This window comes from Oratosquilla oratoria, chromosome 38 (assembly GCF_046742065.1).
Source record: "Oratosquilla oratoria isolate Oo_2021 chromosome 38, ASM4674206v1, whole genome shotgun sequence".
NCBI lineage: Eukaryota > Metazoa > Arthropoda > Malacostraca > Stomatopoda > Squillidae > Oratosquilla > Oratosquilla oratoria.
In genome coordinates, this window is record NC_134814.1 from 34584800 (window position 1) to 34596755 (window position 11956).

At 45.3% G+C, this 11956-nt stretch overlaps 1 protein-coding gene across 1 annotated transcript; it reads left to right on the top strand.

Moving 5' to 3' along the window:
• The first annotated feature begins 216 nt into the window (after positions 1 to 216).
• Positions 217 to 10198, top strand: LOC143019882 (uncharacterized). Its single transcript, XM_076175860.1, has 5 exons — positions 217 to 1992; positions 7794 to 8242; positions 8443 to 8546; positions 9852 to 9930; positions 10072 to 10198. The coding sequence occupies exons 1-5, from the start codon at positions 217 to 219 to the stop codon at positions 10196 to 10198; spliced, it is 2535 nt and encodes an 844-aa protein (XP_076031975.1).
• The last annotated feature ends 1758 nt before the right edge of the window (positions 10199 to 11956 follow it).

Consider the following 11956-nt stretch of genomic DNA (forward strand, 5'->3'; position numbering starts at 1 on the left):
GGGGTTCTGCCGTGCAGTCTGTCTAGCGATAAAGTGAATGAAGCGCAGAGTAATGTAAGTGAACGTGTGGATTTAAGTGTTCTCCCAATGACTCGTAGTAATCTGATATCTGCCCAGAAAGCTGATAGGTCATTAATCCCATTATTTGCAAGGGCCATACAAGAGAAGGACATCTCAAATGAAGCTACATGTTAATATACGCGTGATGATATACTAATGAGAAAATATAGACCGCCAGATGTTCCTGCAAATGAGAATTTGTGCGAGTTTCATCAGGTTATCTTTCCGGACGTGTATCGAGAGAAAGTCATCAGTTTTTCACATGTCTACATAGGAGGACATCTGGGTGTGCAGAAAACTTTGGACAAGATTATCAAGTACTTCTATTGGCCTGGTATCCATAGACAAGTAGCACAATATTGTAAAATATGTGAAACATGCCAGTTGGTAGGTAAGCCTAACATTGTTATTCCTCCTGCACCGTTGCAACCTATTCCTGTAGTGCCGGAACCTTTTACCCATGTGATAATTGATGTCGTGGGCCCCCTTCCTAAAACCAAAAAGGGGCATCTGTACATGTTAACCCTAATGTGCACTACCACCAGGTATCCAGAGGCCATTCCACTGCGTTCCATTACAGCCAGGACTGTGTTGCCAGCCTTGACAAAGTTCTTCACCCTATTCGGAATACCGAAGATTGTGCAGTCCGACAGAGGTACCAATTTTGTATCAAATATCTTCAGGCAAGTAATGTCTCTTCTTGGGATTAAACAATATATTGCATCTGCTTATCATGCCCAAAGCCAAGGAGCCTTGGAACGTTTTCATGGAACCTTTAAAACAATGTTAGCAAAGTATGGTCATGAGACTGGAAATGAGTGGGATGTGGGTTTGCCATTCCTTCTATATGCGATCAGATGTGCTAAGCAATCTAGTCTCGGGTTTTCTCCAAGTGAACTATTGTTTGGCAGAGACATAAGAGGACCCATGAAGCTACTCCATGAGAGCTGGATAGACTTGGAGCATGCCGATAACTTGTCTGAGTATGTGTCTAAGTTAAAGGAAAACCTAGATGTGGTACACAGGTTTGCACAATGTAATTTAAAACTAAGTCAAGAAAAGATGAAGGAAAATTATGATAAAGATGCAGTAGAACGTAACTTTGAGGTTGGGGATGAAGTTCTGTTGTTCTTGCCCGTAAGAAAGTGTCCATTACAAGCAAGGTACAAGGGACCTTTCAGAGTTATAGGTAAACGGGGAGATTTGAACTATGTGATATCCACTCCTGATCACAGAAAAACAAAAAGGTTAGTACATGTAAACTTGATTAAGAAGTACCATAGAAGAGATTCGGGAAGTGCTGCTAAGACAGAGGAGAAGGTAGATGGTACTGTAAACAGTTTAGAAGTTGTGGAGATGCAAAGTGAAGACGACCTTGATAAAATTCCTGTAGGTAACAAACTCAAGAATTCTGATGTCCTTGCTAATCTAAATAGTAAGTTGTATCATTTGTCTGACAGCCAACAGTCAGATGTTTCAGAATTACTGCAAGAGTTTGTGGAAATCTTTGGAGATGTGCCGAGACCAACGACTGAGGCAGTTCATCATATTGAACTAGTGGAAGGTGCCGCCCCGGTAAGAGAAAAGCCCTATAGAATGTCCCCCCATAAGGCAGCTATTCTCCAGAAAGAGGTAACATTTCTTCTTGATAATCACTTAGCAGAGCCAAGTAAGAGTGACTGGGCTGCTCCATGTATTCTTGTGCCAAAAGGAAATGGGGAGTATAGAATGTGTACTGATTACAGAAAACTTAATGCACTTACCAAGGCTGACAACTTCCCTCTTCCTCGCATAGATGACTTAATTGACTCAATCGGCAAGGCCAAAATTATAACTAAATTAGATCTAATGAGTGGCTACTATCAGATGCCACTGTCTGAGGAGGCAAAACGTGTGTCAAGTTTCATAACACCTAGTGGACTATATCATTCCGTGCTTGGCTCTCGTCGAGAACGGACCTACACCTGAAGGTGCGAAACTATCGCCGTCAACTACTTGAATCCAGTGCTCGTCGTTAACGACTCGTACCGGCTGTCTCAAGTTGTGTTACAGTGCTACAAACTACTGCGCGCTAGTAAATCAGCCTACCTTCTTATCAAGGCCCTCCCTTCCTCGATGGAATACTCGGGGTCGGAAGCGGCGTCCAGCTTAGAGCAGGACTTAATGATTTCCGACACTGATGACGACATTAGTGTTAACCACTGGCCCGACCTGCCTCGTCCTACCTCCACTCCCCATCACCCTCCAACAACCACCCAGCATGATACCCATCAGTCTACAGCGCTCCCCAGTACCAAACGGCGGGCCGACGACACCTCTACCTTCCCCGCAGGAGAATGTCAACCGCCTGCTGCCAAGACGATCAAGGGAACCTCAAGTGAGTGTAATAAGGCTCCTATTCGCCCTACCCTGCCTAATCACAGTGCTACTCCCGTTGCCCCCACCCGACCCTCACCCGCCCTTCCAGCATTTGCTCCCCGAGACAAGTATATTAAGTTGGCCTTTAGCGGGAACCCATCCACAGAAGTTAAACTCCGCTGGCTGTCAACTATCACCAAGACTTTCCACCTGCAACGGGATACGGCCGAGGTTAAGATGGCTGCACTCACCTCTCGATTCATCTACATATCAAGACAACGCACAGACATCCTGGACCGAGTTACTACAAATGAATTTATGTCACTGCCTCTTCTCCCTCAAGACTCCCCCGAAAGACCACGTAAGTACCCCCAATACCTGCTCACTCGCTATCCCGTTGACGTGGATCACAAGCTTGCCCTACAGCTCCCAAGAGTACACTCAGCCAGGCGCTTCATGCAGAACGGTACCCCCATCAACCGCATTGTTATTGTGTGGAGCCTCCCCGAAACACCCCCCGACACCATTACCTTTGACTTCCTCCCTCTCCTCCCCCCGTGTCAAGTCCAAAGACTCCGTGACGACCGACCCTGGTGCTACAGGTGTTGGGGTATCGGTCACATATCCAGGTACTGCTCCGCCTCCCCTAAGTGTGCCTGGTGTGCCGCCGCCCATGAATCCAGAGAATGTCCCGTCCGAAGTGCGCCCCCGCCCCCATCTGCGACTACTTCCACCTCTGAACCTCCACCACAGCCGAACCCATCACAATGGAAGTGCCCCCGATGTCTACAGCCAGGTGTCAACGTCTGGCACGGCTTTACTCGGCGCCAGACCCAGACCAATGGCCCCACCTCAGCCCCACCACCTCCTCCCGCCCGGACTGCTCTCTCTGCTCCCACCCCCCCTCAGCAAGACGCTGCCCTCCGTAAGGCCGTTGCAGCCCTTCAGGCGCGATGTGCAGCACTCGAGGACCGCTTCGCCTCCATTGACACCAGGATTGACAGCCTTGTCTCAGGCCAAACTACTACTGCCACCAGACTCTCCACACTGGCGGAATCCCAACAAACCCTCGTCTCCTCCATCTCCATGCTTGCCGAGAGAATGGAATCCATTGCAACTCGTCTCGACAAACTCTGTAAGTTACAACCCAGTACTAGCCAGTCTTCCTCGAATCGTCCATCCACCTCCACACTCCGGTCTCCTACTAGCAAACGCAACGTTCGTAACTAACATTCACCTAGACCTCCTTTCATGGAACATCAATGGTATCACCAACCACAAAAAGTACACACAATTGAAGGCATATGTACAGACACATCACCCTTGTGTCATTTTTCTACAGGAGGCGTTTCCAAACCGGCCCAACACTGCACCACAGGCACCCTCCCTTCCCGGATATATCCCCTATATTCATACGATACGAAACGGTCTTCTAACATACATACACAATACACTGATACACCGTCTTCTGCGCTCCTCTACAGACCCTGACGTAACATTCCAACTCTTCGAGATAGAAATTGGGGGCGGAATCCTACAGCTCTGCAATATCTACTCTGCTCCCGCACGTCTTCGTCCAACCACTCTTCCACCACCTACGATCAAAGGTATAATATACGCAGGGGATTTCAATGCTCGACATCCTGCATTGGGAGATCGTCCTGGCACCACTAACCGCCCTGGTGTTCACCTACTATCCTTCATCCGACAACATCATCTGACCCGCTGGGACACAGGTGGCGCCACACACTCCCGGGGAGGCACCCTGGACCACGTCCTCACCTCTGGCTTGGTATCATCCCGCATCCAGTGCTCCTCAGTACCTGCATTATTCTCAGACCATATTGCTCTTCTCTTCCACTATTCTCTTCCTACGATACCTACACCCCCTATCACACGCCTACGCCTCACCATACCCCCCAAATACTGCCCGACGTACATTTCATACATGACCTGCATACTACCTACCTTAGACTGTTCCTCCCCCGACCAGTTATACAATAGCCTTGTCTCCGCCACCCACGACTTTTACAGGCTTTACGTATCACGACCCCACCTCCAACGTCGCCCTCCTCCTCACTCGTGGTACCTAGACACCCGACTTCAGGACGCACAGAAAGAAGCGGAGCGCGTTGGACTCATGTTCCAAACTAACCCATCTCCTGAACTACTTCATCGTTACCAGCAATCCAGAGACGATTTGACAACCCTCCTAGAATGTGTAAGTACTGACTCCTGGAAAAGATTCACGGACAGAATTAATCACCAAACTAGTGTAGCCTCCATGTGGCACCTTATTCGCAGGGTAATTAAGAAGACTCCTGCTACTGCCCGTCATCATTCCCCCACCGTATTTGCCGAACAGCTCATCGTCACGTGGTCAAACCAGTCCAACCCTGCCAACCTACCTACCCCCGTCCAGGATGCCCTCTCCTCCGGTGCTTTTGCTCGTGGACTCCGCTTAGTACATGCTCTGCTGCAAGAGGATGATGAAGAAAATATACCAATCACTGAAGATGAACTACGACGTGCTCTCTTGAGAGGTAAAGCCACGTCCCCTGGGGATGATGGCATTACCTACAATGTGCTACGATTACTGCACCGTGTACCCGGTAACCCCCTCCTTCGCCTCTACAATATGTGTCTACGAGATGGATATATCCCACATGCCTGGACCACGAGTACAATAATCCCCATACCCAAGCCCGGTACAGCAAATTTCAGGCCCATCTCCCTTACATCCTGCTTCTGCAAAGTAATGGAAAGAATCTTGCTCACCCGACTGATGTACCAACTACAAGATCGCCTTTCTCCACGTCTCTTCGGCTTTCTACCCCAACGCAGCACCCATCACTGCCTCGTCGACTTATATTCTCGCCTCTCCCGTGACAGTGTTGTGGCATTTATAGATCTAAAAAGTGCATTTGATATAGCAAACCGAGACGTTATTTTAGATCAATTAATTGACTTTGGAATTAAGGGTAAATTACTACGATGGATTAAGGGCTACCTCAGTAACCGAACCTCCCGTGTCTTCTTTAGCGGTGCCTACAGCTCCTCACGGGATTTTCATCTCGGCACTCCTCAAGGAGGGGTACTAAGTCCATTTCTCTTTAATATACTTATGCATCGTCTCCTCACGTCTTTGCCCACTATTCCTGAGGTCACAATTACATGCTATGCAGATGACCTATGTATTCACACTACCTCCCCAACACACCTACAACTCTTTCTTACTTCTCTCTCCCAAGCTTCTGCTAACTGTGGCCTTGTTGCTTCCCCACAGAAGAGCAGAATTTTCTCCTACCGCCCTCCTGCCACGCTGCCAGAGTTCATGATTGGAGACTGCATCATCCCACTAAGCTCCCAGTACTGCTACCTTGGTGCACCAGTACGAATCTCGGAAACTCTTTCTGCCCGGCGTCAATCCCATACCGTAATTCGTGAATTGCTAGATCGTCTACAACGTCGGCTCCGGCCTCTCCAGTGGCTCACCAACAACTCTTCCGGTATCTCCATCCCCGTGGCCAGAACTGTCTATATTACTTTTATACGCTCTGTTGTTGATTACCTCTCCCCTGCCTTAATTCAACTTCCTCGATATGCTTTAGAGCCACTGGAGATTTTTCAGAATAAAGCCATGAGAATCATTCTCGGTTGCCCAATGACTACCAGAATTGTCAACATGCAACGGGAATTACGGCGTCCATCCCTAGTTGAGAGGATTTATTCTAATGTCACCTGCCTCACAGTTAAGTGTATACACTTTCCCCACATCTCACCGCACTTCACAGCACTGGTCAGAGATTCTCTCGGCCCCGCTCCGCCCGTCCCCCGCCTCATGCCCCCCGGTCGCCGTCTTATAAAGTCTATCTCCTCCTTCATTCGCAGCCTAGATTTACAAGTACCAGTAGCTGACATACCCCCAGGCCCTCCCCCGTGGACGCTACCATCGCCTGTGGTTAGCTTCACTCCTACAGCAAAATGTGACCCACCTCTTCTACAACTACAGCTAGCCTTGGAACATGTTACCCAGGTAACATCCTCCATCACTGCTCCGCATCGCCTCTACACTGACGGGTCACTACAATCGGATGGTGCAGCTGGAGGAGCAGTCTACTCACCTGACCTACCGCCGCCTCCTGAGGGCTGGGTCGGCCGTCGACTCAGAGATCACTCCAGCTCCACATTGTGTGAACTATACGCCATCTTAGATGCTATCAGTCTCGTTTGCCAAAGAGGAGTGAATGCTGTCATTATATGTGACTCTAAGCCTGCACTGCAATCCCTCACCGCTATTCATCCCACTCACCATTCTGTTGTACAACAAATCCTTTCCTTTCTATCCCTACTAACTATCCGTAATCTCTGCATTGAATTTATTTGGATTCCATCTCATGTAGGTTTGCACCACAACACCAAAGTAGACCGCCTAGCAAAAGAAGCCTGCCGACTCCCCCGTCGTGGTGATGGACGACCTCTCTCCCTGCTATGTTACCTCAACAGGGTCCGCTCCGCTGCACTTCTGCCTGAGCAACGTCGACGGGACACCGAGAGACCCTTCAGTGTCACCATCACCCACTACGAATCCGTATGCCGCCACAAATACAAGTACCGCCGCAAGGGACTTATGGTTCGTCGCCACAATGTTGTCTCAGCCCGACTGCGACTAGGCTACCGTCCACCGTGGCAGGTCGCCGGGGTGGAGGGCGAGCCTGTATTCACAGAATGTCGCCTATGCCACGCTCCACTAGCCAACACCATCGAACACTACTGCCTAGCGTGCCCCACTGTAAAACATCTAATACCCCAGGGACTACCATTAGATGCAATCTGTCGTCATCTCTTATCACAAAATATATTAGATGAAATACTTGTCCGTTACCCCCGCTTTGGTGGGTTCTCATAATACCTGATGCCCTGCGTGACATCTCAGTCTTATTCCCCTTTGAATGAATGTACAATACCCAGTGTCGTATATGTTACCTGCAACCCATGTATTTGTATGTGTATATAAGTGTATGTGTACGTGTGTAAGCATGTGCATACCAGTTGCCTTCCTACATTCATTATGAAAACCTCCCCCACTGTATGACGCTAATGCGTAATAAGTTAAATAAAAAAAAATAAAAAATAGTGGACTATATCAATACAAAGTAACTTCATTTGGCTTACGGAATGCACCCGCAAAGTTTTCACGTCTAATGTCTAATGTTATTGCAGGCTTGGAAGGTGTGTGTGTGTACATCGATGATCTGTGCGTGTATTCTCAGACGTGGGAGGAACACTTGATTTCCCTGAGGTCCTTGTTCGAGAGGTTAAGGAAGGCTAGGTTGACTGTCAATCTAATGAAGACTGAGTTTGCTCATGCAAAGGTGACCTGTTTAGGCCATGAGGTGGGTTACGGTACGGTTGCACCTATGCACGCCAAGGTGGAAGCCATAGAGGCTTTAGCTGCTCCTGCCAACCGTAAAGCAGTCCAGCGTTTCTTAGGTGTAGCAGGTTATTATCGGAGATTCTGCCCTAATTTCAGTAAACTTGCTAAACCACTCACTGACTTAGTAAGTCCTAAAGTAAAATTTAGATGGACATTAGAATGTCAAGAAGCCTTTGATAAGATAAAGTCAATCCTTACTTCCAAACCTGTCTTACATGGTCCTGATTTCTCCAAAAATTTCACTATTAATGTTGATGCTAGTGATGCTGCTGCAGGAGCTGTGTTAATGCAAGAACATGATGGAATATTGTTTCCTGTATGTTATATGTCTGCGAAATTCAAGAAATACCAAAGACACTACAGCACTATAGAGAAGGAAGCAGCAGCGTTGTTGATGGCTTTGGAAAAATTTGATGTGTATGTTGGAAATAACCCACAAAAAATAACTGTTTATAGTGATCATAACCCTCTTGTCTTTGTGAACAATATGAAAAACAAGAACATGAGGTTGACAAGGTGGTGGTTAGCTTTACAGCCATACAACCTGGAAATAAAACATGTGAGCGGTAAAAATAATGTAATTGCAGACAGTTTATCAAGACCGTACTAAAGTCTTCTGACAATCGTGGTTTCTGTACTGTGGTATTAGGGTCACGACTACTGTATGGTAATCTAAGTGTGGTTGAGGCTGGTTGTTTATTGCCTCAATATCTTGTAATGTACTATGAATTATTGTATAAGTTTATTTTACTATTTTGGAACTTGTAGTTGAAAAATGCACTATTCCGGTTATAAACACTATTGTGTTTAATTTAAAGGTGAGGGTGTTATGCAAGAGTGCATTTTTTCTATGATAAACTATGTATTATGTAAATTATGTATTGTGTATGTATTATGTACTATGTATGAAACTATGTATTATGTATGAAACCATGTACTATGCAAGTTTATTGTCCGTTCGCCTTCAACGACTACTGTCGTCTGCTAGGTGATACGTTGTTCGAAGGTACGATGAATGTATTCCTTGTATGGTGGTGTAATGTGAATGCTTAAACGCACTAGTACATGAATAATTATATGTAATCGTCATGTACAGTCAGATATAAATTTGTATCTTGTAACAAAGAATGTGGATGCCTTTAGTTTTGCTTTATTGGTGGCCGAAGGTGACGTGGGCGGTCGGCCAGGTGAGTGAGTTTGAGTTGTCTGGAGGGACCGGGCTAGTAAGAACTGGTGAGAATACCCTGTGTCAAGTAAGATTAAACATTTTTAGTTCCAGTGCAGTTAGGTCTCTAGTGATTAAATTTAACTTTGATTATTATATTCCGTGTGTGTCTGTCTATATGGTAATGGTTATACTTGTGCAAGATCTTTATTTTTTTTAATACTCTTGTTAAAAGCTGCCGGCTTTTCCATGTTTCAATTCTCATTCGCCGGCAGCATCTTATTCTAAATTGGAATTGTTCTGTCATGCTTAAGCCCCCATTTATAATTAAATCTATTTTCCTTTGTTGCTCTTTATTTGAAACAATATAATGGAATGCTCTTAAGAAACAGTTGACTGGTAATTACGCATAACTTAAGGGCCCAAGTCCTCTCTCATAATTCGGACTTTGTTACGCCATATTGGGGCCCTCAATCGGAATACTCGGGGATCATCGTGCCCTGGGAAGTCATGGCATAACAATATATATATATATATATATATATATATATATATATATATATATATATATGTATATATGTGTATATATAAATATACATATATATATATGTATATATGTGTGTGTAAATATATATATATATATATATAGACATATATGTATGTATATATATATATATTTATATATATATATACATATACATATATATGTATATACATATATATATATATATATATTAGACTGAAAGCTTGAAATTCTTATACAGGCTTATGAAAGATTAGATTTTGCGTGAATTAAGCTACAAGTTTTTATATCGTGTCCTTCTACTACAGGCAACAATTATTTCACTCACCGAAACAACGGAGCAATTCACTATCATTACATCGACACTCATGATAAGAAGCCGCACTTGTAAGACTTCATCAGGTATAGAAAAATAATGCACACAGACTCTAACTACGGACGCTTAATCATTGCTGAGACGATTACTATTACTTTGCAGCAGCCTACTTTACACGTCCAGAGATCATCGGATCATGTCCTCCCTTCCAGACTCGCACACCGTGACATTTGCACACTGGAAGTTACAAGCCGACAAGACGTGGCATTAGCTCAGTTTAGGTCCCGGCAAGAGGGTGTAACTAAAAATTTGCTCACCAGAAGTGGCCTCCCGACCTGACGTGACATAAGCCCATCGTACTAGGACTAGGGCCCCCCTTCCTGGCACCGCCCACCTTCATATATTCCCACCAATCATATACCACCATTTTTTCTGTTGTTTGTACGGCCCACGGCCCTTTATATTCCAATGTATTTCACATTTGTATTCAGTTTTACACTAAGGACGACCATGTGAAATGGTTGAAACAGCTGTCAGTATAAAATGCAGCACCATTCTGACGATTATCGTACTTTCCTTCAGACTTTCAACCATGAAAAGAAAAGGATACTTAGAAAGATAGAGAAATGTTCTCTAGAAATCATTAATGCCACATATGCTTTAATATTCAACATATATGTATATATATATATGTATGTATATATATACATATATATACATATATATATATATATATATATATATATATATGAAATAATTCCGACTGTCGTCCCCAGATTCGAACACAGGCTCGCGTGATAACGATGCCGACACTGTACCACTAGGCTATCTGTTGTCTTACAGCCATCCGCACATATTTTTACGAAGAACTAACAACTAACGTAACTTCGTAGTAAGCTGGTTTGTTTCCTTTGTGGACTTATCGCCGTTGTCTAACCTGAATCACCAGTGACGGTGTAGTCAATCAAATAATTCCGACTGTCGTCCCCGGATTCAAACCAAGGCTCGAATGATTACGATGACGACACACTAGGCTATCGGTTACCTTAAATTCTTCAAAATAAGTATGGGCGGCAGCTTGCAAACGACTTAATTTCTCGGGAGTATATTCATTCCCAGGTTGAAGAATTTAAGACAGCCGATAGCCTAGTGGTAGTGCCGGCATCGTAATTACGTAAGCCTTGGTTCGAATCCGGGGACGACAGTCGGAATTATTTGATTGACTACACCGTCACTGGTGTAAATGCCTTGGGAGATTAAAAAGTGTAATAAGAAATAGAGATCTGGGGATGGATTCTAAGAGGAGATTGTATGAAGGAGTGATTGTACCGACAGGACTGAAGGGGGTAGAAACGTGGAACATAAGAGACGAAGAGAGGAGTCTGAATGTGTTTGAGATGAAATGCCTGAGAAGTATGATGGGGGTTTCTAGGCCGGATAGAGGAAGAAATGAGGAGGTGAGGAGGAGAACAGGGGTGGAAAGGGAGTTGGGAAATAAGGTTGATGAAAGAGTATTGGAATGGTTTGGACATATGGAAAGAATGAGTGAAAAAAATTAGTAGAAGAGGTCTGAAAGACAGACGTGGAAGGAGTGAACATGAGGGTCGTCCTAGAATAAGATGAATGGATGGGGTAAAAGGGGTATTGGGAAAAAGTGGAATGTCTCTTGAGGAAGGACGGGAAAGCACAGAAGACAGGGGTGAATGGAGAAGGGTTGTGTACTCGTATGTATGATGCTGTGATGCATGAGGGGGAGTGGGTGGGGGATGGGGGTGAGGGAGCATGTATGAGAAATAAATTGATGCAGCCCGAAGGGATTTCTCTCCGTCCTCTCCCTTTCTGCATGAACGGACGTAGAGGGGGGATAGGCGACTTAATGAGGCGTGGATGTGCTGTGTTTTGCGAGACTGCTTCTGACCCAGGGCAGTGGACAAGATGCAGGGAGGACCCGCCATCCAGGAGGTGCCAAGATAAGAGAGAGGGAAGAGGGTAGAGGGGAGTGGAGTATGTAGAGGATGGAATGGATGGGAGTAGTTCCTATGCCTTTTTCTTTTGGCTATCTCCCGTGTAAGGGGAAAAAAGACTTTGGGATATGTA

What these genes read in the sequence shown, in the direction of transcription:
- LOC143019882 (XM_076175860.1), top strand. Translation starts at nt 217, where the DNA reads ATGAGAAAATATAGACCGCCAGATGTTCCTGCAAATGAGAATTTGTGC. An exon ending in CTAGTGGACTATATCATTCC is followed by an intron (nt 1,993 to 7,793) that starts GTGCTTGGCTCT and finishes GCTCATGCAAAG; the next exon opens with GTGACCTGTTTAGGCCATGA. An exon ending in ATAGAGAAGGAAGCAGCAGC is followed by an intron (nt 8,243 to 8,442) that starts GTTGTTGATGGC and finishes ATGTAATTGCAG; the next exon opens with ACAGTTTATCAAGACCGTAC.